The 25,690-nt window shown below is 42.0% G+C and overlaps 2 protein-coding genes across 2 annotated transcripts; both read right to left on the bottom strand.

Moving 5' to 3' along the window:
• Positions 1-468: 468 nt before the first annotated feature.
• Positions 469-20,088, bottom strand: LOC116246934 (heat stress transcription factor A-5-like). Its single transcript, XM_031618854.2, has 2 exons — positions 19,649-20,088; positions 469-1,802 (listed from the first exon to the last, which is right to left on the bottom strand). Exons 1-2 carry the CDS (start codon positions 19,880-19,882, stop codon positions 696-698), a joined length of 1,341 nt encoding a protein of 446 aa, XP_031474714.1. The 5' UTR covers positions 19,883-20,088; the 3' UTR covers positions 469-695.
• An 842-nt stretch (positions 20,089-20,930) lies between these two features.
• Positions 20,931-25,500, bottom strand: LOC116248459 (selenium-binding protein 3-like). Its single transcript, XM_031621255.2, has 7 exons — positions 25,075-25,500; positions 23,951-24,146; positions 23,380-23,607; positions 22,042-22,273; positions 21,812-21,919; positions 21,443-21,715; positions 20,931-21,360 (listed from the first exon to the last, which is right to left on the bottom strand). Exons 1-7 carry the CDS (start codon positions 25,259-25,261, stop codon positions 21,079-21,081), a joined length of 1,506 nt encoding a protein of 501 aa, XP_031477115.1. The 5' UTR covers positions 25,262-25,500; the 3' UTR covers positions 20,931-21,078.
• Between the last annotated feature and the right edge of the window lie 190 nt (positions 25,501-25,690).

The raw sequence follows: 25,690 nt of genomic DNA, 5'->3' as shown, positions 1-25,690 counted from the left end.
CTTGCTTTTGAACCGAGAGAAGAGTATAAGGCATTTGACAAGTTCAAAACACATTGACAGAAACTTGATTAAGGTTGGGCACTGAGCAGACTCCTTAACTTTAGTCCCGTATCAAAGAAATGCATACGCCGTACGTTCAACTTGCAGGGAGTTGACAACTTAATGATGAATTTATTGTTATTCTATTAGCCTTTATACTTCTGAGGAAACCTAGCGGGAACCTTCCGAGCAAAATGCAGGTGCCCATCACAATGATATAAAGTGCACCATCATCATCAAATTCAAACTACGGAAGACAATGCTGACAACTCCAACCCAAAACAACTGGAACAACTTTCTCCATCTCCTTCCTCATAAGTTGCACTCAACAATGAGTAATTAATGAGGAAGGAGATAGAGTGAGTCGTCTCAGTTTTCCTAACAATGGGTCATCAAACTAGATTCTACATCCTTATATAATGTACAATATACAAAAGATGTTTATTCATTCAAACATCAATAGAATTTACAGGTGACTGTAATGTACTGTATACAGCATATGACTCGTCACTCGAACTCCAATTACATTCTACACGTGACCATATGCAGTCAGATATGGAACTATTTCTGTTGTGGCAGGGACTATTGAGTAGTCATACATCACAACCAGATAATTGTAGTGCAAGTCATGATTTTTCCACCCCAAATTTCATTTCTTATTGATCCTCACAAGGGGTTTCTCTAAAACTAGAGCATGCTTCTTCATTGTCAGACGTGACTGGCTTTTCTGTCAGAAACTGTTCCCAGAATACATCATTTATTCTTGCAACAGAAGCAGTAGAAGCCTGGTCGGTAAGTCGACCTTCTTTTGATGATGAGAAGTTCACATCACCACCAAAATTTCTCTTATGTGTAGTAGCTTTCCTGTTTGCCTCTTTATCCCTGTCAATAACTCCAGAATGAACACTAACAGGATCTCTAAATTTACTAGCCCATAATGGGGATGAAGAAAGGGTTAAGCACAAATAGCATGGGACATGACCATCAATTTCCTCAGATGAATGCTTCATCAAAGAGGAAGTTCCCTTGGTGGGAGCCGAAGTGAGGACAGGATGATCTAGTGACTCGGTTAGAATTGAAGATTCTAGTCTGATGGTCATGCCTCTTACCCATTCCCTGGAATGGATATTTTGCGTGATCCCTCCACTTTCACAGGAACCTTGCCTACTGTCAGAGACTAAATTTATAGAAGGCACAGGTGATAGTCCCAGTCTTAATTTATTTGAAGAATCCCTGTCATCAGTCTGTCCAATATCATGTCCTGAAGCTCTGGTGGAAATAAGTTTCTGTATAACCTCATTTTCTGTAAAGTTATTTTCAACAACTTCACATATGTCTGGCCGCTGCCTCTTTTTACTCATGGTGATAACCTGCATGCTCCTTTCCAACTCACAGACAAGACTGTCCAGAAAGTGTTGGTTTTTAACAGCCTTTGCCAAGAAGTGCATCAATTTCAGTTGTCTTTCCTCTATTTCAATAATCAACGGCTCCAGCTCTTGAAGCTGGATTTTGGTCCCATCCTGCTGCTGCCTGTATCTACCAAGTTTCTCCAGAAGGGAACTTTTGTCTTTACCAAGATTCTGAATTTCCTTTTCTAGTGCTATCCTTTCACTGTTTACCGAAGAATTGCATGTTTGTGAAAGTAGTTGACTATGACTATGAACAGGCTTACGTCTCTGAATCTTCTTTAGCAAATGCTTGTGACCTTTTAGAAAATCTTCATTTGCAAATTCCCACCGCTCTGGGTCAATCTTGTGAAATCCCTACAGAAAAAAAAAAGAAAAATCTTTATATTGTCTCAGAGGAAATATGTCTGCCATTTTAGAGCAGTTCCAGCCGAAGATACCTAGCTACTAGCCTACAACTGTTTGAAGACCTATCTGCAGACATTCATATTTTCATACTTTGCTTCATTCACAATCTACATTGTCAAACTAGATGACTAGTCAGATCACTAGTCGCCTAGCCAATCCAGTGGCAACCAACCAACTAGTCCATGACCATCTAGTTGGCTGTCACATGTTCGATGACTGACTGGGTCAACTAGGCCTTACTAGTCATTTATAGTAGGTTTTAAGTCATAGGGTACACTTTTAGTTTTCTTTCATTTTCATTGCCACACCTCTGTATGTGTGAATGTGCATGTGTCTGTTGGTGTGTTCACATTCATGCATGTAATATAACAGAAATGCCTTATGGACACATGATTTTGAATTGACGCCTCATATTATCTTGGAATTATCTATATCAATATGTATTTTTGATGATCATCATACCAGGCTTGATGTAACAGTGATATGGATAGCAATTGGATGTTGATACTGCAAAACATGCAATTACTTTAAATTTCATGGAACTGAGACTAGTTAATTTGGAGTAAGATAGCCAGACGACAGTTACAATTAGATAAATCATTTGGCTTACTCTATAGCAACGGTAGCATTAGGATTTCAAACAAGGTTCCTTGGTCAAGAAATTGGAATTTCTTTATTTCCATTTTGGAAACCTTCACAGATATAATACATATGGTTTGTTATTGTTTGTTTATATATTGAATCCAAGCAGTCAAAACCAGAAAACACAAGTTGGCCAAGGCTCCAAAAGGCTAGACAAAGCTTGTTGGGACTAACTGGTCTGAGTTTGGCAGGTTCAATGTATATGTGTGTGTGTACATGTATATGTAGTTAGATGGTTGCTAAGTAAGTAACTAGTTGAACTAGCCAGTTTGCGAGTACCTACGGCTACTAACTGGCTAGTTAGGAAGTGAACACTGTTAGCCTAAGTTTTTTTTGGGGGGGGGGGGGTGTGGTAAGTAAGTAACTAGTTGAACTAGCCAGTTTGCGAGTACCTACGGCTACTAACTGGCTAGTTAGGAAGTGAACACTGTAGCCTAAGTTTTGGGGTGGTGGAGGGAGGGAGAGAGAGAGAGTGAGTGAGCCGTTTCTCACAATAAGAATGCACCATACCAAGAAAATTGGGAAACGGAAGAATAACTAAATTACTTCATTGATTGGGACATTATATAGTTAATATAGAAGGAAAGAATACATTTATATTTGAACAGGTAACAATTGGTAGGTCACTTTCGGACATGTGAAGGATTTATGTGCTCAAGTATGCATCCCTTACTAAAAGGGAAAAATGCTTGAGGAGCTCTTTTTGATGCCAAGGGAAATCTGGGGCATTATGCAGATAGACAGCTGGAACAGGGAAATAGTAAATATGAAGTTCCTCAAATGGCGATTTCTAACTTAAGAAAACATTTGTTTCCCTCGTCATGGAAAAGGTACCGATTTCTTTCTAGCATAATTTGCTATACTCCAATCAGAAAGATATGAAGTTCCTCAAATGGCGATTTCTAACTTAAGAAAACATTTGTTTCCCTCGTCATGGAAAAGGTACCGATTTCTTTCTAGCATAATTTGCTATACTCCAATCAGAAAGACTGGAATGCAATTGCATGAATACAGCAATTTAAACCTTAAGTGATGTTAATGAACTGAGGGTAATATTCTTGGTCAATGGACAGTGACGAAACATGTAAGAATCATCCAGAAAGAGAAAGTTTATCAACTCTGCATCTTTGTTCCAAAATGCTTAATTGAACAATAAAAAGTTAACATAATAGGCAGGCCTAAAGTGATCACCGTCTAGCAAATTCAAATGAGAAGATATAAGAATACACTGAATGGTGCTGGGTGCTCCAATTAGGCATGCTGTTTTTCACAGTCATTTGGTATTCATTCAATAAGATTTATATCTTTTCAAGTGGCCTTAGTGCCTTTTTCTATCATATTTTTCTTTAGGGACTATTATAGTCACATTTATATGGTATCAGAGCCATTGGGCTGCATGTTGGAGAGTTATTAGAAGCTGTTTTTTTGTTGTTTATGCTACTGGGCTGTTGAAGAAAATTTCAGACAAGGTCATTGCTGCTGATCGTCATTTCTTGAAGATCTTCTTGTTGCTGCTCAGCAACTGTTTGGTGAAAATTCTAGAAGGACTTCCTCTTTGTTTTTCTTGGAGATTGTTACTTAAAATCTTGCTCTTATGGAAGACTCCAAAGTCTCGATTGAAGGAGGAAGTTATCATGCTCCGTACAAGCTTGATGGAACCAACAACACACTATGGGCAAAATGCTTGGAGATGCATATCAAAGGTGTAGAAACACGAACCACAAAGAGAGAGAGTGGAGAACAAACACACAATCTACGTGGAAAACCTCAGAAAGAGGTGAAAAACCACGGGGAGGCTCTGACCTAGGGGCTCACCGCAACCCTAGGAGAGAGAAAATTATATTTCACTTAATTCAACACTAAACACAAGTGACAATATAAAGAGGGAGAAAGGAGAAGCCGCCTAGGGTACCGAGCCCGCCTCGGTACCCGCGCCCCATAGAACCGGGTCCAGATATGGACCCGGTTCCCATAACAACATATTCTAACACTCCCCCTCAAGCTTGGCATACATGTCAAACATGCCAAGCTTGCTAACATTCTTTTCAAATGAAGAAGTACAAAGCCCTTTAGTTAGGACGTCTGCAACTTGATCTTCAGATTTCATATATGGCAGAATCAGCTCCTTTGAGTCAATGCGTTCTCGGATAAAATGACGGTCAATCTCCACATGTTTGGTCCTGTCATGTAGAACTGGATTATTGGCAAGATTAATCGCAGACTTGTTGTCACAGTACATCTTCATTTTATCTCCCAGTTCCACACCAATATCAGTCAAAAGAATCTTCAGCCACAGCATCTCTGTAACCCCCATTGCAACAGCCCTGTACTCAGCCTCAGCACTAGACCTCGAACATACTTCTTGCCTCTTACTTCTCCAAACAACTAGGTTACCTCCAAGAAAGATACAATACCCTGTAGTAGACCTCCTTGTGTCAGTGCAACCTGCCCAATCTGCATCTGAGTAGCCCTCAATAGTAAGTTTGTCTTGTCGAGTATACAGCAGCCCTTTTCCTGGGTCATTCTTTAGATACCCCAACACTCGTTCTGCACTCTTCCAATGACAATCCGTGGGAGCATGCATAAATTGACTTAGCACATTTACCGCATACGTGATATCAGGGCGAGTTAGAGTAAGATAGATAAGCTTACCGACTAGCCTCTGATATCGCCCTTTTCCTTCCTCATCCAGAGTGGTGCCCGTCTTGATACTTATCTTAGTTCCCGACTCCATAGGAGTAAGATAGGGCCTACAACCAAGTTTACCTGTCTCCTTTAGTAAGTCAAGAGTGTACTTCCTTTGATTCATAACCAGCCCTGTCTCTGATCGAGCAATTTCTATCCCCAAAAAGTATCTCAGCTTACCCAGATCCTTGAGGTCGAATTCTTTAGCTAATCTCTCTTTCATCTTTCTGTTTTCTTCTTCATCACTGCCCGTGACAATCATATCATCAACGTAGACAAGGAGAAGACTCACCAGACCATCTCTCTGCTTTATGAATAGGGTATGATCTCCATTTCCTTGCTTGTACCCAGTAGACTTCATAACGATCCTTAGTCTCTCAAACCAAGCTCTAGGCGACTGCTTCAAGCCATACAAAGCTTTCTTGAGGTGACAACATTTTCCCTCTTGAACATACCCGGGAGGCATGCTCATATAGACTTCTTCCTCCAGATGGCCGTTCAAGAACGCATTTTTAACATCAAGCTGGTCCATGCGCCACTTCTTGTGCACAGCAAGAGCAAGAATAACCCTCACAGTCTTCAACTTTGCAACAGGGGCAAAGGTCTCAAGATAGTCGATCCCATACTTCTGGCTGAACCCCTTTGCAACCAGACGAGCTTTATATCGATCTACAGTGCCATCAGGTTTGTACTTCACGTTGTAAACCCACTTAGAGCCAACTAAGTGTGTCCCTTTAGGGATATCAACAACTTCCCATGTTTTGTTCTTAGCTAACGCACCCATCTCCTCCGTCATAGCATGTAACCACTTGGGATCATCCTTAGCATCATCCACCGACCTGGGAATAACAACTTTGGATAAGGTTGTGATAAAACATTTGTAATTTGTACTGAGCTTAGCATAAGAAACAAATCTCTGAATAGGGTGAGAAGTACATGACCTGGTGCCTTTGCGCAAAGCAATAGGGAGCTCTTCATTCGATGGACTTGGGTCATCCGGGGAGATCACAAGATTGGGATTGGTTCTATCCTCATCACCAACATCTTCCACAGTAGCTTTCTCCTTTCTGACATAAACCTTGCCAAACAAGTGATCCCAGGCAACAGTGGGCTGAGCATCCACCGTGACCCCTTCCATATGACTGCCCTTCTCATTACTGACCGTGACCGTGTCAATCACACTGGGACTAACCTTGTAATCCAAAAACTCCATAAACTGAATCAGCTGATTAGAGGAATACTCTTCCCCCTATGTTCCCAAGACACTCCCCCTGAAGAGTATTCACCGGAAAATACGACTCATGTTCATGAAATGTGACATCCCTCGAAACATATACTTTGGAAGTAGTGGGATCCACACATTTATACCCCTTCTGAGTGGAAGAGTACCCCAAGAAAACTCCTTTAATAGACCGGGGATCAAGTTTTTTGAGAGTAGGGCTATGATTATGCACAAAACAACTGCACCCAAAGACACGAGGAGTAAGAGGCCACGGATTCTGAGTAGGCCACAGGGTAGAATAAGGAGACTGACCATCCAGCACTCTAGTAGGCATACGGTTAATGAGATGTGCACTAGTGAGAAGTGCATCACCCCAATACCGCTTCGGGACATGACGTTGGAACATAATGACCCGGGTAACATTCAATAGATGACGATTTTTACGTTCAGCTATACCATTCTGAGGAGGGGTATAACTACAAGAGGTTTCATGAACAATACCCTTTCCTTTCAAGAATTCATCAAGGGATTGGGAGACATATTCTCTTGCATTATCCGTACGGAAAGCTTGAACAGTAGTATGGAATTGAGTCTCAACAAAGGCAACAAAGTTTTTCACAACTGCTGGAACCTCACTACGTTCTCGCAACAAGTACACGAACGTACATCTAGAGTAATCATCAATAAGCGTCAAAAAATAGTGACAACCACCACACGTGGGTACTCCAGAAGGACCCCAAACATCGGAATGAACTAAGGCAAACGGATGAGTGGATTTATTCAAAGAAATAGGGTATGAAGCCCTGACATGTTTAGCCAATTGACACACTTCACAAGCGAAGGAGTCAATGGAGACAGAAGCAAACAAATGAGGAAACAACTTCTTTATTAACTGGAAGGGGAGATGTCCAAGACGCTCGTGCCATCGCAGAACAGTAGATCTATCATTCACACCAGACAAGTGACCACTCGTGGCAGAAATCAACGCTGAAGCAACTTGTACCGGCAGCCTGTAGAGCCCATCAGTAACCGAACCAATCCCAATCTTCTTCCCCGTCACCAAGTCCTGCAGGGAACAATGATCAGCAGAGAAAATTAGATTACAGTTTAATTCTTTAGTAATACTGCTGACAGAGAGTAAGTTCACAGGAATATTTGGAACATGCAGGGCATTGTGGAGATGGTATTTGTTCAGCAGGGACAAGCTCCCTTTCCCAGCCACAGAGATAGAAGACCCATCTGCCATAGACACGCGTTGCTTGCCAGAGGAAAGTTGATATTCTTGAAAGAGTTTAGAGTCCCCTGTCATGTGGTGAGTGGCTCCACTATCAACAATCCAATCACCAAGAGAAGGGTTACCTTGATCAGTCGAGGCAACGAGGGCTTGGGCTAGCTGAGCCCCTTCAGACGTGGAGGACTCCTCAGGGGTAGTAGATAGACGGCTGATGTACGCCTGTAGCTCCTTGAGTTGAGCAGGAGACAACTTGGACTTTGCACCACTAGAAGAATTGCTCTGACTGGAATCAGACACAGTAGGGCTACGCTTGCCAGAGGGAGGACGACCTCTGACCAGTCTCTTCTCGGGATGAAGATCCCAACAGAAATCCACCGAATGCCCCAACTTGTGGCAATGAGTGTAATGTCGGGCAGGACGCTGCCCAGTCCCTGAGGCACGGCTGACAAAGGCAGAAGGGCCATGACCGGTGTCAAGATGCATCACCTGGCGACATTGTTCTTCAGACTCAACACGAGCATATACTTCCTCTATCCCCGGAATCTCATCACCATTAAGAATCTGGCTACGAATAGACTCAAATTCATCCCGCAGGCCTCCCAGAAACAGAAACGTACGGTCCATCCATTCCTTTTCCCAGTAGAGGGAATGATCTGAACCGCACGTCCACTCATCAGTCACATGATAATCTAGCTCCTCCCATTTGGTCTTCAGGGCAGCATAGAAGGCAGCAACAGACAAATCACCCTGTGTCAGAGAGTAAATACTGCGTTTAATCTGATAGGTGCGCAGATGTCTCTTCTTGCGACCATACATCTTTGAAAGCACAGTCCACATATCAAAAGAGGTCGGCTTCCGCAGAATGAGGGGCTGGATATCGGATGACACGGAGCTGATAATCCACACCTTCACTTGGCTGTCCTCCAACGCCCACGTTGCCCATTGAGGATCAGATTTGATGGGCGCAGGTTTGTCGCCAGTGATGTAAGAGAGACGCCCACGGCTAGTAATCCCAATCTCGAGAGCGGCAGACCAAGATAGGTAATTGTCCTTGGTCAGACGGATGGAGGTGACCTGGAGTGGCACGTTCTCAGTCTTGGAGGCGCTGCCCGTGTCAAGAACAGCATCTTTTTGAGTCCCCATCGCTTCTGCCATCACAAACAAGCACACAACAACAAGAGGCACAGCAGCGGGAATGAGGCAACGGCGACGGGAAGGAGGCAGCGGCGACGGCGGCGGGAATGAGGCAGTGGCAACGGAAAGCAGGCGACGGCGCAACACAGAGGCCACCCACGGTGGCAGAAACAAAGAACGGGCCAAACGGAGGACTGCGGAGGCGCAACAGAGGACGGCGGAACAGAGGACGGCGGCGGCAGAGCAGGGCGACGTCACAAGTGCAGCAGCGGCGCCGGAACAGAGGACGGCGGCGGCGGAACAAAGGACAGCGGCGGCAGAGCAGGGCTACGTCAAACGGGCAGCAGCGGCGCCGGAACTTCAACGGCGTCGGGCGACGAAAAAACCTGACGATCCTCGGAAAAAACGCTTCTCCAACTCCCCTGGCTCTGATACCATGTAGAAACACGAACCACAAAGAGAGAGAGTGGAGAACAAACACACAATCTACGTGGAAAACCTCAGAAAGAGGTGAAAAACCACGGGGAGGCTCTGACCTAGGGGCTCACCGCAACCTTAGGAGAGAGAAAATTATATTTCACTTAATTCAACACTAAACACAAGTGACAATATAAAGAGGGAGAGAGGAGAAGCCGCCTAGGGTACCGAGCCCGCCTCGGTACCCGCGCCCCATAGAACCGGGTCCAGATATGGACCCGGTTCCCATAACAACATATTCTAACAAAAGGGAAATATTTATGGGGTTTCATAAGAGGTACGTCTACCCCTCCTTCTCTCAAGTTGACCAAAATTGAAAATGGGGTTGAGAAATACTTGAATGAAGAAGAAAGACAAAATGCCATGAATGAATACTATAAAAAATTAGATGATTGAGAGGCCAAAAACTCTAGGATTAAAGAATGGATTTACGGAAGTATAGAACCTAGAATTGCCCAAAATCTCATGTATTATGAAAGAGAAAGTAAAGTTTGGGAATATCTCAAGAGAATGTTTACCCAAAAAGATATGGCCCGAACATATCTTGGAATTCAAAAAGCCCAAAGTATCAAGCAAGGTGAGAATAATGTTAGAGATTATTTTATGGAAATCTCCAGTGTATGGAATGAGTTGGATCAACTTACTCCCCAAGTAGGATTTGATTGTAAGTGTCATGAGATTAGAAGAGAATAAGATGATGAATTTAGATTTTTTCAATTTCTTCAAGGTCTACGAACCGAATTTGAATAAATTAGGTCAGCCCTTCTTTTTTTAGCCCCTCCTCCACCCATTCATGAACTTCTTACGAAGTTAAGCGGTGAAGAAACTAGAATGAAATTATCCAAAGAATTGGATAGTGTTCTTATTTCCAAACAAGAAGAAGAACAAGTTTTAGCCGCCTCTAGACCCGGGAACAACATCAAATCCTTTAGACTTCCTCAAAACCAAAATAGAGAGGAATTTAAGGTTGTTTGCCACTTTTGTCATGAACCGGGTCACATAAGACCTAGTTGTCCAAAGTTGAATAACAATGAAGGACAACCACGAAACTATGGAGGAAATCTTTTCAAAGAAGGAGCTTCATATCCTCAAGGAGGGCAACACAACCATGGAACTTCATATTCGCAAGGTGGACAATACAACAATAGACAATTTGATCAAAGGAATGTTGCAAATGTTGCAAATGAAGGATGTGATCTTTCATCAATCTCCATAACATTGAATCAAATCATGTCGGTCCTTTAACCTATGATCAAGGAGTCGAATCCCGGAGCACTAGCAACAACGGCATCCACCTCCAACACTCTCGGTATGTTTCCTTGGCATTTAGATTCCGGTGCATCTTTTCATATGACACCAAATATACCATCTTTGACCAATTTTGAACAAGCAAGAAAAGAATCCAATGTAGTTACCACTGATGGAACACCTTTGAATGAGGGATTGGGGATTTTGAAAAAGAATTTGGAAAACAAAAGTTCTTTGTTCCAAAAGTTAGTTATGTCCCTAGACTTAATCTTAACTTATTTTTTGTATCTCAAATTTCAAATCTTGGTTTTGACGTTGTTTTCTCATCAAATAAATGTTTGGTGCAGGATCACCAAACCGGGATATTGATTTGGGAAGGTTTTAGAAAAGGGGACCTTTACTACATGGACAGTTTATGTATCCCCAATGAAAAGTTTTGTCACTATGTAAAAAATGTGCATATCAATGTTTGACATCAAAGATTAGGTCATCCAAACATTAGAAAATTGTCTATGATGAGTCTTACCAATGACGTTTGTATTGAGAATTTCAAATGTAATGATTGCATACATGGAAAAATGAAATCATTATCTTTTAGACAAAGAAACTTTTTTTCCTCTTTTCCCTTTGAACTTGTTCATTCCGATGTGTGGGGTCTCTCTCCTATCATGTCAAAAGGAGGGCTATCGTATTATGTGATATTTTTTGATGATTTCCCTAGATATTGTTGGATATATTTCTTAAGATACAAATCTAAGGTTTTTGAGATGTTCAAAAATTTTCACAACTTAATACAAACACAGTTTAATGCTAAATTAAAAATTCTAAGCATTGATTCTGAAAGTGAATACATTTCAAATGAGTTCAAAAGGTATTTAAAAAACTATGAAATAGTCCATCAAAAATCTTGTCCAAGAACACCTCAACAAAATGGACTTTCTGAAATAAAACATAAGCACATAATTAAAACAACTAGAACTCTTCTTATTGCAAAAAATGTGCCTCAATTCTTTTGGGTTGAAACAGCCATAGCCTCTGTATATCTCATAAATAGTACTGATAAACTAAGTTTCAAAGGTTATTGAGTGTGTTTTCATTGGATATTTTGAAACACAAAAAGGCTACAAATGTTATGACCCAGTCAAAGACAAGATCATAGTTTCAAGAAATGTAAAGTTTTGTGAAGATGAAAATAGATTCAAAACTTGTGGAAAATCACAACACAACAATGATTATTCCTTTTTATTTAAGTATCTCTCTCAATGTGATGATGAAATGCATGATGTTGATGATAGTAACACTGATGATAATGATAGTGGAGTAACCAATGATATAATCACATATCATAGAAGAAATCGACAACAAGTTGTTGGTGAAGGAGAACATCATGAGACTATTGATCTGCAACCAACTCTACAAAGTGAAGAAAACCTTAGAAGATCCACTAGGACTGTAAGACAACCCAATAGGTTTGTGTCTGTTAACATATCGTGTATAGGGAACCGGGTCTGGATATAGACCCGGTCCCATGGGCACGGGTACCGAGAGTGGCTCGGTACCCTAGGCGGGTCTCCCTCTTATTTAATCCCACTTATGGTGTAATTGTGGATTATGTGGAATAACATTTTCTCTCTCCTAGGGTTGCGGTTGTGCCCCTAGGTTAGAGCTTCTCTGTGGTTTTTCACCTCTCTTTGAGGTTTTCCACGTATATTGTGTGTTTCTTCTCTTTCTCTCTATCGTGGTTTGTGTTTCTACATGGTATCAGAGCCAACGCGTGAGAGATCATTGGTGTGCTAGTCGTTTTTCCGCCGCAGCCTTCGTTTTCTGCGCCGTCGCCCTCTCCTCCAACCACCGACGTTGCTCTCTGCAGCGCCGCCGCCGTCTAGCGCCGCTGCCTTTTGTTTGTCGTCTCTGGTGCTGGGTATTGCTTCTCTTTGGTGCTTGTGATGGCCGAGGAGATGTCCCTCAAGATCGATCGTGCCCTAGACACGGGCAGCAATACCAAGAGCGAAATCTTGCCTGTTCAAGTCACCTCCATCCGGCTGAACAAGGATAACTATCTCTCTTGGTCTGCTGCCCTAGAAATTGGGATAACCAGTCGTGGTCGCCTATCCTACATTACTGGGGAGAAGCCTGCACCTTCTAAAACCGATCCGCGATGGGCGACTTGGGCGTTGGAAGATAGTCAGGTTAAAGTATGGATTATTAGTTCTGTTTCCGCAGATATTCAGCCTTTGATCTTGCGTAAATCAACTGCCTACGACATGTGGACTGTGCTTGCACGGATGTATGACCGTAAGAAGAGAGTATTGCGTACGTACCAAATCAAACGTAGCATATACTCTCTTAAACAGGGTGACTTGTCTGTAGCTTCTTTCTTTGCAGCCCTGAAGACCAAATGGGAGGAACTTGACTACCATGTGAATGATGACTGACACTGTGGTTCTGATCATGCCTTATACTGGGACAAAGAATGGATGGATCGGACGTTTATTTTCCTTGGAGGCTTACGCGATGAATTTGAATCCATTAGGAGCCAAATTCTCAATTGTGACGAGGTCCCCGGAATTGAAGAGGTGTATGCCCGTGTGGAATCTGAGGAACAGCGTCGCCAGGTGATGCATATTGACACCAGTCAGGGGAGTTCTCCATCAGCCTTTGTTAACCGTGCTTCAGGGATTGGACAGCGTCCTGCTCGGCGGTGTAGCCATTGCAACAAATTGGGACATTCTGTTGACTTTTGTTGGGATCTTCATCCTGAGAGGCGGCTTGTCCGGGGTCTTCCTCCTTCTAGCCGTCGGAGTCCTTCTGTGCCTGAGCCTAGTCAGAGTAGTCCTTCAAATGTTGCCAAATCTAAGCTTTCCTCCGATCAAATCAAAGAACTGCAAGCGTATATCAGCTGGCTGTCTACTACTCAGGAGGATGCTTCCACGTCTGAGGGGGCTAAGTTAGCCCAAGCTCTTGTGGCCACTAGTGATCAAGGTAATTCCTCACATGGTGATTGAATTGTTGACAGTGGCGCTACGCATCATATGACAGGGGACCCTAAGATGTTCCAAGAATATAAATTGTCTTCTGGGCAGCAACGTGTGTCTATGGCTAATGGTTCTTCTATCTCTGTGGCTGGGAAAGGGAGTTTGTCCTTGTTAAATAAATACTGTCTTCATAATGCACTTCATGTTCCCAATATTCCTGTGAATTTGTTATCTGTCAACAGTATTACTAAAGAACTCAACTGTAATCTGATCTTTTCTGCTGATCGGTGTTTTCTGCAGGACTTGGTGACGGGGCAGAAGATTGGGATTGGTTCGGCTCTTGATGGGCTCTACAGACTGCCTGTGCAGGTTGCGTCTGCTCTTATTTCAGCCACTAGTGGACAGTTGTCAGGCATGGAAGACAGATCTACTATTATGCGATGGCACGAGCGGCATGGTCATCTTCCGTTTCCGTTGATTAAGAAGTTGTTTCCTAGTTTGTTTCATTCTGTTTCCATGGACTCCTTCACCTGTGAAGTGTGTCAGTTGGTTAAACATGTTAGGGCCTCGTACCCTATTTCATTCAATAAAACCACTCGTCCATTTGCTTTGGTTCACTCTGATGTTTGGGGTCCTTCGGGAGTAACCACTTGTCGTGGTTTTCATTACTTTATGACCCTTATTGATGATTACTCCCGTTGTACGTTCGTGTACCTGTTGAAAGAACGTAGTGAAGTTCCCGTTATTGTCAAAAACTTTGTGGCTTTTGTTGAGACTCAGTTTCAGACGTCTGTCCAAGCTTTTCGCACCGATAATGCTAGAGAGTATGTCTCTCAATCCCTAGATGATTTCTTGAAGGGCAAGGGTATTGTTCACGAAACGTCCTGTAGTTACACACTTCCCCAAAACGGCATGGCTGAACGGAAGAATCGCCATTTACTTGATGTTACCCGGGCTATTCTGTTCCATCGGTAGGTTCCCAAGCGCTACTGGGGTGATGCGCTTCTCACTAGTGGCCACCTTATCAACCGTATGCCTACCCGTGTTGCAGGGTCATTCCCCGTACTCTATGCTTTGGCCAACTCAGAATCCCTGGCCTCTTGCTCCTTGGGTGTTCGGGTGTGTCTGTTTTGTTCATGACCATAGTCCCACCCTCAAGAAACTTGATCCTCGGTCCATCAAGGCTGTCTTCCTGGGGTATTCCTCCACTCAGAAGGGATACAAATGTGTTGATCCTACCACTTCTAAAGTCTATGTTTCCCGGAACGTTACCTTTCATGAACATGAGACATACTTTCATGTGAATCCTCTTCAGGGAGAGTATCTAGGAAATAGTAGTGAAGAGTATTCCTCAAATCAGTTGATTCAGTTTATGGATTTCTTGGATTACAAGGCTAGTGACAATGTGGCAGACACAGTCAGAGATGATAGAGACTGTCACATGGACGAGGGCCTTGTTGATAATCAGCCTACAGCCACAGCCCGTGATCATTTGTTTGGCCAGGTGTACAAAAAGAAGAAGACAGATGTGGTTGAAAATGTTGATGTAACTAATCCCAATCCTGTGAGTTCCCCGGATGACCCAAGTCTAATCAATGAAGAGCTTCCTATAGCCCTGCGCAAGGGCACCATGTCTTGTACTTCTCATCCAATTCAGAGATTTGTCTCTTATGCGAAACTGAGTAAGAATTACAAATGCTTTATAACATCTTTGTCTAAGTCTGTTATCCCCAGGTGTGTGGAGGATGCTAGAGAGGATCCTAAATGGCTACAGGCCATGACAGAGGAGATGGATGCCTTGGCGAAGAATGACACTTGGGAAGTTGTGGATATTCCCAAGGGGACTCATTTAGTTGGTTCCAAGTGGGTGTTCAATGTGAAGTACAAACCAGATGGTACTGTGGAAAGGTATAAGGCTCGGCTTGTTGCAAAGGGGTTCAGCCAGAAATATGGTATTGATTATCTTGAAACCTTTGCCCCTGTTGCCAAACTGAAAACTGTGAGGGTCATCTTAGCACTTGCCGTGCAAAAGTGGTGGCATCTTCCTCAGAATGCAAATGGATAACCTTGTGAAGACCTTATTGCAAGAAAATGCTCTAATGGTGGCAGAACCTCCTCTTGCACGCTACAATGGCATGTCGCAGCCACATAAGTACAGTGGCTAACTTTCTGTCAATATGAGCTGGAAAATAAGGGGGCTGACGATTGAAATCTTTGCAAAGGGATCTGCATAAGATTATCTCAGACCATAAGCCTGAAATAAGAACTATAGCTGATTCAAGGTTGACGCTAACAGGATTTTAAAGTGTTCCTTCAGACTGCCAATTTTGTGTCTAATCTAGATTATCAAGGGCCAACGGGTTCAGATTATAGTTTTATGGAACAATATGGAGATCAAGCCTTCAGTTTAATAAGCAGACATACTGGATAGACTGTAAATTTCAAAATGTTCAGACTGGTTGTCTCGACGTAATTCAAGTTAAATTTCATCTGGATTTTAGGCGATGACAATGGATTTACCCTCAGCTTGGCTTGGTGCTTGCTGTTAAAGACTGCTGTGATATTTGCTGGACGACTTTAACTCAGTAAAAAGTGCCAGAAGCGAAAACTGCTACCCTTTCTAATAGGGCATGTCTTGCCTTTAGCAATTCCATTAATCCTAACAACTTAGTTGAAATAGATGACTGTTCTTGTAAGTACATTTGGACAAATAACAGGACTGTGGTTGACAATGTCATGAGTTGGTTAGGCAGGTGATGCACAAATAAGAACTGGATTGAAGACTTCCACGCCCATACACAGTTGTGGTTTTTGGCTAGAAACTATGTCTGGTAACAATGTTTTACTCTTTACTTCATAGTTCATACAGCAACAACAGGATTCAATTTAGGAAAGTGGCCTTCCATTTCAATAATCTTTGGCAACAACATGGGCATCTTAGGAACAGGTGGCAGATGAGGGCTTATGTCTGTCCAATAACTAAATAAATTTGTAAGCTAGAAGCAGTGTGTGAAGAGCTACCTAGCTGGTCTAGGCATGATGGAAGGGGGAGAATGAACAGATTGACAAAATGAGGGTTTAGAATATCGAAGCTGAGAGAGGCTGCATTCACGACAGAAAGGATAAAAAAATGCATTGAATACTGGAGGTAAAAGCCGAGGGCCAAATAGCTGAAAGAGGGGACTTCTACACCAAGTATTTTCATAAGATGGTTAAAGAAAGACAGAAAAGGAACTCAATCCTCAATATTCAGCATGGTCACCAAAGTGCACATTGCACAAGACCCTGATGCTGTTAGGGAAGTTCTACTGAATTCTTCCAACATTTTGTTGAAGAAGATCATCCATGGGGATGCTACCCTCCCTTTTGGCTCACGATCCGACTGTGTCTCAGCACGGGAACAGGATGCTTTTAGAGACTGTCAATGATGAAGAAATAAGATGGGCTGTCATAAAAGCTGATGGTGGCTTCGCCCCTGGGCTGGATGGGTTTCCTAAAAGGTTTTTCGAGAACTAGAATCTAGTGAAGGAAGACCCATCCAAGGTGATCAGAGTTGGAAAGGTAGAATAGTTAAAAAGCGAACAAGATGCATACCATTGCTATCCGTAAGATGATAGGAGAAGTTAACATTCTCAACTTTAGATCAATTTCTCTATGCAACAAAGTTACGAAATGCATAAGTAGAATCATGACCAAAAGAATGTATCCTATTTTGGGCAGGATTAACTCAACAAACCAAAATGCTTTTCTTCCTAGGCAGTGTACTTAGGATAGTTATCTACTTGGTCAATCATTTACCTGATGAACTCAAGGAAGATGAAGTCCATCTGCCTCAAAATGGATTTCAGAAAAGCGCATGATTGGGTTAACTAGACTTCCCTCCATGGTTTAGCATCTCAAATATCATGACGGTTAGATAATAAAGAATCATGCTTGTTATTACAATCTTTTGCACTTTGCACAACCACGTAGACTAAGGACAGAGAGGGTCCATCTTATCATCCTTAGCTGGGTCTTAGCCAATGTCCTCTTTCACCATATCTCTTTCTTATCATCATGGTGATTCTCATGCAAAGTCTTCATTTTGGCTTGCAAACTAGGAAAATTTTAAGAGCTTGCCACTAGTAATCACATTCACCCAATTGCTTGTATCTTTTATTGTGTTAATTTAGTATCAGAAAAGGGTGGTGGTCCACAAAATATCCATTGATAAAGAAAATTTCAAAGAGGATCAGATATGGTGGCCAATGCCGAAAAAAATTTCATAATGGGATTCAATATGACAGTTGGAAATTAGGGCAGCTGCTGGTCTACTTAATTGCAACAGGCGGCCTTACCATTTGATTACTTAGGTCTGCCACACGACTAAGGCCCAATGCTTCCAGTGCTCAGTGAAATTGAGAAGAGAATGGTGGTGTCAAAGCAAAAAAGTCTCTCAATTGCCAGAAGTTATGCCTCAGAAAGCATGTTATGGCTGCTGTTCCCCAATATTTGAGAATGGTTCTCATTTCTCAAGCTCCCATCCCATTTCATCATCAAATTTGGCTGTTAAAGGGAGCAAACTTCGTTTGCATAAGTTTGAAGGGCGTGAGTGAATGAGCAAGTTAACTAAAATTAACTGTCTGCTTTGGATTTTCTTGTTTGCATATGTTAGGAATATATATCTTCGCTGAGTAGTCTATGAGGCAACAATTACTTTCTGGGTGCGTCTGCAAGCTACAAAAGCATTACTCACTAGTGGGCAGGCACCCCCCCTCCTCACCAATTTATAGGACTTTTCTGTGACAGACTCAAATCCAAAGGTCTGGTTGGGACCTGGAAAAAACAAATCTGATGCAGTGCTAGTTGTATGAGCACCTCATGGATGCTGTATATTGGGTGCAAAGGCGGTTGGTTATTATGAAGGACTTGTAAGGCTGGTTTCCTTTTTCCCTCTAGATGCTATGTTTTGCTGCTAGCGTAGAAGATGAAGAGCACCAGTTTTTCATAAAAGATGGCAATCAATATTCAGAACTTTGTAGCCAACAGATTCAGGGTAGAATACTTGCTACTGGAATTGCTAATGAGCTTAGAAGCTGGATGTGAAGAAACTCAAACAGAATTGTTGGACAGAAGTTGGAGACTATGTTTTCACATGGTCATTTGGTGATTTGGAAACTAAAAAATGAGTTTAAAATTTAAACATGTCATGCGCATGCAATAGAAGACATTCCTATGCAGGTTTGGAGAAATTGCACCCACCATATCCTCAAGGCTGAATGGATCTACCTTCCAAACGCCATTTCCAGATGTAGGCACTCAGAGGCATCCGTTAGGAAGACTGGACTTTAGAAGACCAGACAGCTTTTATAATGTCCACATCGTAAGTTGGTTAAAGGTGGAGAAGACAGGAGTTGCTGGCATTGTAAAGAAAGAGATGAGACCTTATGATGTTGTTTCATAGAGGCAAGTTGAAGGAATGGAGATGTTGTTTCATAGAGGCAAGTTGAAGGAATGGACAATAGAATGGGTGCTAGAAAAGTGACTTGCAGCGAATTATGATCCAGGCAACATTCTTATCCAATCTAACAGTAGGAAAGGTTTTTGGAAATCAACAAATTTAAGTGGAGACTCATCTGCAGTTCGAGGGACCCTGCTATCCAGGTGTGCTCCCTCCTTTTTGCTAATACTAATGGTTCTAGCCTCTATCACCAGAGAACGGGAACGTCAATCACCAAGCTGAGATCCTCTATGTGCGTTCTGTTTTCAAAATTTCTATCATTGCCAAAAAGAGATCAAAATTTTTGCTGTACATAAATTAAATTTTGTATAATAAAAGTAGGGGCCTAAACCCAGCAGGCGATTGCGGGGGCAAAGGCGAAAGGACAAGAAAACCAAAATTCAGTGACTTCTAGCAGTGCAGAAAATCCCCCAATTTGGGAAAGAAAAACCAGTTAGGAATTAGGACATGAGCAACAGGTATCAGAAGAGACTAGAACCAGAATTCTCTCAAAAGGCAAAAAATGAAATAGGAGGAGGAATCAAGTCCAACGATTCCAAATTCCCATAAACGTAAAATAAGCACATAAAATTGCACTAAATAACAAACAAACAAGAATAAGAACAACAAGAATAGTCGGAAAACGGCAAGACAAACGAACGACGCAAAGGAAATGAGAACGGAGGAGAGGAAACTGACGTAGGTGTTGAGCTGTCGGACAAAGGAGGAGAAATTGGAGTGCTTGAAGAAGATTGGGAGGATGAGCCGCGAGAACTCAGTCGTATTCCACACCACGAAGCTTCTACCGGTCGTTCCCCATGACACGATGTCGTCAGTGCTCACGTCGTCCACCATCTCGTAAGTCTTGCTGAGGAACGGAGCCGGCGACGAACCAGCAGCAGCTGTCGGGGAGGGGGGGCCTCCGTCCTCCATTGTCCACCCCTTGGAAGTTCAGAGGCCTGAGTCCCTCAACAACCGGAGCTGATGGACGCTTTGCAGCTTGGACAAACAGGGGGTTGGTGGGAAGAAGCATGCAGAGGGACACTCACAAGTCAGCAACTCGGAAAAGCAAGAGGGTAGGTGGCCAGAAGCATAGAGACAGAGAGAGAATCACTGCTCTGGGTTTTGGATCTATGTTGAGGGCCTGAGGCATGAGATCCAAAACATTCGTACTCAACGACGTAAAGATTTGATTGATGTAAGCAGCAATGTCAATGACGCCATGCACAGGCCACAGGCTAAATTCGGATTAGGCTTGCTTTGTCTGGACGACCCAGAGAGTTATTCATTTAATGGCATTTTTTCCCACTATAACTAAAAAATGTGAATCTGTTTTTTAAATTTTCGGAATTACTCTCGCGGTGCAGACACCTGACCTACCGGCTGCATCTGAGCAAAAGCAGGTTGAACGCTAAGAAAAGGCAAAACCACATGGTTCTGCTTCCCCAAGTGAGCAAACATGTTTGTTCCACTTAGTCCATGGTGACCTGTGGCTAACATGATCTATATGACTAGACATTGAAGCTAAAATCTCCTACCTTAGAAGATGATGTTTCGTTGCCTACTCACCTCCACTCAAGCATGAATTCAGTAAAAGGATCCATTGCATTGATTCCATGTTAACAGCATTTGGGTATATAAACTATATGGATAATAAAATCACATTTTATCTATATAAATTTTGCATGATTTTTTGTTTATTTTGTCTTTTAAATAGTGCAATGTGACTAGGTACATGCATATTTGGTTTTTAATTGGAATCAATCTGTTGACCTTAAGATCCTAAGAACCATTGACATCTATACATCGCCAGTTTGACATCAATCTCTTTGTATCTGTAATCCTGGAAAATATTAGATTCCAACCAATAGTTCCAGTTAGAACTGGATGGGTCTATATCAGGAGATGCATCACAATTTCAACTAGAACCACAAAATCCCAACGTGGAATTGGTAGAGTATTAGAAGGAAATCTGGAGTCGTGGGAAATAATCAGCTGCATGTATACTAGAGCAATTATTGGTTTATTACATGAAGGAAATGATGTTCTCTACCTCAAATAAACTATCTTGCTTGACCAACTTATACAGATAACCGATTCTATCTAGATTGTGTTCCCATCTCCTGCTATCAAATCCAAATGTCAGAAGTGCAGTCGCCTCCAGGGTATCTCATCTCATGAGCAAGTGAAGGACCATCAGGTTCAAGCCCAAAATCTACAAAGAAGTTTGGATTCAGCTTCAATCCACCCTTCTCTGTGTCAACGTCAATCTGCAGCATATGTGCACCCTCCTCCAAGATCTCTGGATAGAATTGCCGATCCCATGTGCTAAAGAGCGAGTTAGTCACGTACAATCTCTTACCATCCAAGCTCAACTGGATCATTTGAGGCCCACCTCTGAGTCTGTTTCCCTGAGGAAAACAACAAAAGGTAAGCACAGCAATGACTTGAACAGAAGCAGCTACGGTGTTTTTTTTTTAGTAAATTACACACTTTTACTTCTGGAACATCAAACTGAGACTCCACCCCATCTTCAGATACTGCAACTATCTGGCTTCCCTTCTGAATGAGTCCACCAACCCATAGTTGTCCAGTCAAAACAGGCTTTGAAGGGTCCTCAATGTTGTACTGCCTCACATCACCATGAAGCCAGTTTGAGAAGTAAAGGAAGCGATCATCCAGTGAGATAAGGAAATCCGTTATAAGTCCAGGCATGTTGGGAAGAATCCAATTCCGAACCTTCAAAGGTGTCACTGATATTGCAACCTAGAAGAAACAAACAAGCAATTTAGGCCCCCCTCTCTCTCTAGTTCTTTCTGACAGATACACACATACAGTAATGTGAACATCAGCAAATGGTACCTCATGGCTCCACGATCCACTTGGAGTCTGGAAAAACCTAACCATGTTGCTGCTTAATGCAGCCCCAACATAACCTGTATCTTTTGAAGGGTCATGAAGAAAACGAATCTGCAGGACAGTATCAAACTAGTCAGAAGTAATGACCACTACAATAGATTATCACATGTTGTAATTTAAAGCCTATTCAAGCATAGGGTACACTTTTCAGGCCAACGATATATGACACTGACCTCCAAAGGTAGGAGACCTGAGTTACCAAGGTCCAATGTCTGTTTCAATTCACCATCGGGCCAGCTGTATACATGTAGATGTCTTCCATAAAGACCATCTTCTACATGTTGGAGACTGAATCCTTTTGTAAAAGCTTTTGGTGCTCCCCATGATGAACTAATCATGGTCTTGTGTTGTGGCTGATACCAGAAGTCATATCCAAATAGAGGACTATTACCAGGTTTCTCCCATCTGAACAAGAACATACATATCGGAGATCAAAAGGACCATATTTCAACACAAATGAAAATGTGCCGATCAGAGCACTCACATCAAATGCAAGGGATAAAAGCTAAAATTCATTCCAAGAAGTCCATGTGATCTAAAGAGATGTATCTTATCACAGCAAAATCAAGTGAGAACAAAGATCATGCTCATGTGAGGCAGTGTTAACTGTTAAGTAATCTTGTACAAGTGAGAGAAAAGAACTTGCCAGAACCAGTTCACGGATGAGAAAGCTCAACCAGTCACACTTAAATTTATAGAAAGAGATCAGATTTGGTGTGGGAAGGACTAGTGGTAATGGCATAATGCAAGTCCCCTGCTTGTTTTCTCTAAACAATGAAAAATAAAAAATGTTCAGCCATGTGGCTCAAATTCAATGTCATGCTTGGAGATATTGAATAAAATTGGATTGCATAAATAACTGACACACAAATTTGTAACTCAGAAATAGGTGCATGCAATGACTTACATATATCACAAAGGGGTGCTAGCGAGTTCATGATTGAAATAACATGTCATCAAAATAATTGCTGCAGACCATATCAGAAAATTTGTAAGCTTTGAGGACAATTTCAATGACCAATATTGAGATAAGAACATTATGAAAAAGCAAGAATGGATTATCGCTGAGGTTTCCAAGCCATGATAGATTTTGAACACTGAAAGAGAACACTTATGTCCCATTGTATGCATGTTATGCATGAACATGCATAAAAAAAATCACGAGGTCAAATGGAGTTTGTTCTTATCTATCTACGAATTCAGTTGTTTTTAACAAAATAACTCAATATGGTAAATTAAACAAAATGAACATGGTTTATGGGTTTGATATATTTAGTTATTTACAGCATTGAGCTACTTCATTCTTAAACACACTAGAAAAACTGATACTACTGATTTCAAAAGAAAATCTTTCAGAATTCATTACATCATACCATATAATTTCTTCCAATTACAAATAAAAATGAACATTTTGACGGGAAAAAATCACTATCCAGAAAGGAACTCATAGATAGAACATTTACAACACATAAAGTACTAAGCAGTAAAAAAAGGTATTGGTGTTATTTTACCTTCCCTTCACATTGAACTCTGAGTCAAGAAGAAGAAACCCATTCCCATTTGCATTCCCATCCTTATCTCCAAGACAGGAAATCATAACATCACCAGAAGCAAGGCAATGAGAAGTATGAGCAAATGACAACCCAGTCTTCTGCACTATATCTGCAGGCTCAACTGTTTTTTTAAGAGAGGGCGCTCTAGGATTTGTTACTGTATCAACCACATAAATGCGACCAGACCTGAAACAAGAAGCAGATCAATGCATGTTCTATTCTATGCTTAAAAGAAAGAAAGCAAAACTTAATCCATTAGCAGATAAAGAGGAAATAATTGGCCATTTAAGTTGTCTAGACAAGACACACAACAGTTCTACAGACAGACAAGAAGAATTGTCCAAAGAACAAAAAAGGATGATGCTAGCTACGTACTCTAATCATGTATTCGGATTCGGGAAACATTAACAAACGAAGGGAAAACAAATGCAGGGTCACCAAGAACGAGTTTAACCTCATTATATATGAGAAACATGAAGTACAGGATAATGCAGGAAATCAAGAGAAGAAATATCCATGTTGCACTTACAACAGGGATGGCAGGACCAAGTAACGCCTTTCTGCACCTGGATCTCCATAGCAAGAGCTGCAGGCGTTCCAGCCAGAATGATGCAATTCGTCACCCATATAAGGAACAGGCAACCTGTGTATCACCTTAGAATATGTAGGCGACTTAGGATCCACATCAACTGTAGCAAGGTAATCAGGCTTGTTTCTGCCAGTTCCTGCATTAAAAATTGGAAGATGATGATTGTAGATAAACATCAGGAACACAGATGCGAAAAGAGTAATGCTTCCAATAGCTTCAGTCAAACTTTGATTAAGTCAATGATAGGCTCAGACTTTATGGTAATCAATTTGGTCGCACTACATTTTGCTCGCACAGAAACATAGGACGCATATATGCATGTGGAGTTGAGAACGGTAACAAGCTAAACAATAACTACGTTCAAACATCAACAGTCTTTTGAACTGCATATTGCCTTTCTGTCCAATTAGCATGCTGCGGAAAACAAACTGCAGTATGAAGTGTAGAATCCCGTTGTGTTCATCAAGTAAGGAAATTAATTTGAGCTAAGCCCAAGTTTAAAATGGGAAAAAATTGTCAAAGTTACCGCTCATTCCAAAAGGAAAAATACCGCAGGCTAAGAAGACATGGCAGCGCCTAATGATTTTTTACTCGATCATCACGTTCCTGCATGCTTAATTTAACTTTAAAACATTATCCCTATTGGACGGAAGAAAGTCTAAGAGGATTGATCGCATTGGTACCTACCAAACTTTTGAAGTAGCCGCTGCAAAATATGGAGTGGCGAATACATGGTTTGAGACCAGAAAGTATCTCAATATACGGAAAGAAAAAAAGGGAAAAAAAGGAAAACATAAAAGTTGAGGTAAGAAACAAAAATTCCAAAAGCTACCCTATCACTGATGAATCAATTTCCCATAACTGGTATGATCAGTTGTTCACAGTACCAACACGATACATACAGATGCACACAAAATCCGTTTACCTGATTCTATGCTCCAAAAACATGGGATTAAGTCATAAAACACAAGCAGAAAGGCTATGACGCTACCATAAATCAGACACGCAGTAAGAGGCGAAAGAAGGAGGCAAGAGAAAAAAGGCGAGTAAGAAACTAAAGCGACCTGTATAAACAGCGGTGACATAGAGAAGGGCCTCTCGAGGCCCAGACATGGCCTCGATCGGAGAGGCGAATCCGGGACCCTTCCCACGACAGCAGCAGCCATTGCTCTGAGGATTTGAGGACTCCCCACAAACGAAAACATTACCGTCCTCAGAGTCCGCCTGCCTTGTTACTCCCGCAGCAACCATCCTTCTACTAGCCTCCTCTCTTTTGCCAAGTCGAAGACTCAACAAACGAGAAAAGAAGAGGAATCACAGCATCAGTAGTGAACAGCTATATAGACGAATATTATGGATAACAGAAGAAGAAGAGGAGAGAGAGAGAGAGATTGGTATCAGAGATCACGTAAGCCTTTGTTTTTTTTTCGTTGTAGGAGGATGGGCATAAGAAAGTCTGACCGGCTCACGTGAACGTCCGGGAATGCGTCCAGGGGGGACGCATGTGGGATTCTGACGACGGAGCTCTCACGGAAAGTGGAAAACCTCTACACCTCTACAGAGTTTTCCACGTGGTAGAAGCCTGGTCGTCCATGGGAAACTCTTTGGCGACGGTTGTGTGGAACGCAAAATAAATGGATGAACGGTGGGACTTGTGTGAAAGTAGGCGTAAGTAACAAA

Source organism: Nymphaea colorata, chromosome 2, assembly GCF_008831285.2.
Source record: "Nymphaea colorata isolate Beijing-Zhang1983 chromosome 2, ASM883128v2, whole genome shotgun sequence".
Classification (NCBI taxonomy): Eukaryota; Viridiplantae; Streptophyta; class Magnoliopsida; order Nymphaeales; family Nymphaeaceae; genus Nymphaea; species Nymphaea colorata.
This window is presented reverse-complemented; position numbering and strand designations above follow the sequence as displayed.

Excerpts from the sequence above, each read along its gene's own strand:
- LOC116246934 (XM_031618854.2), bottom strand. The coding sequence starts at position 19,882 with ATGGAGGACGGAGGCCCCCCCTCCCCGACAGCTGCTGCTGGTTCGTCG. Across the intron at positions 1,803-19,648 it reads TCCGACAGCTCAACACCTAC|GGATTTCACAAGATTGACCC; the intron begins GTCAGTTTCCTC and ends TTTTTTCTGTAG.
- LOC116248459 (XM_031621255.2), bottom strand. The coding sequence starts at position 25,261 with ATGGTTGCTGCGGGAGTAACAAGGCAGGCGGACTCTGAGGACGGTAAT. Across the intron at positions 24,147-25,074 it reads TGTCACCGCTGTTTATACAG|GAACTGGCAGAAACAAGCCT; the intron begins GTCGCTTTAGTT and ends TTTTTAATGCAG. Across the intron at positions 21,361-21,442 it reads TTGATGTTCCAGAAGTAAAA|GGAAACAGACTCAGAGGTGG; the intron begins GTGTGTAATTTA and ends TGTTTTCCTCAG.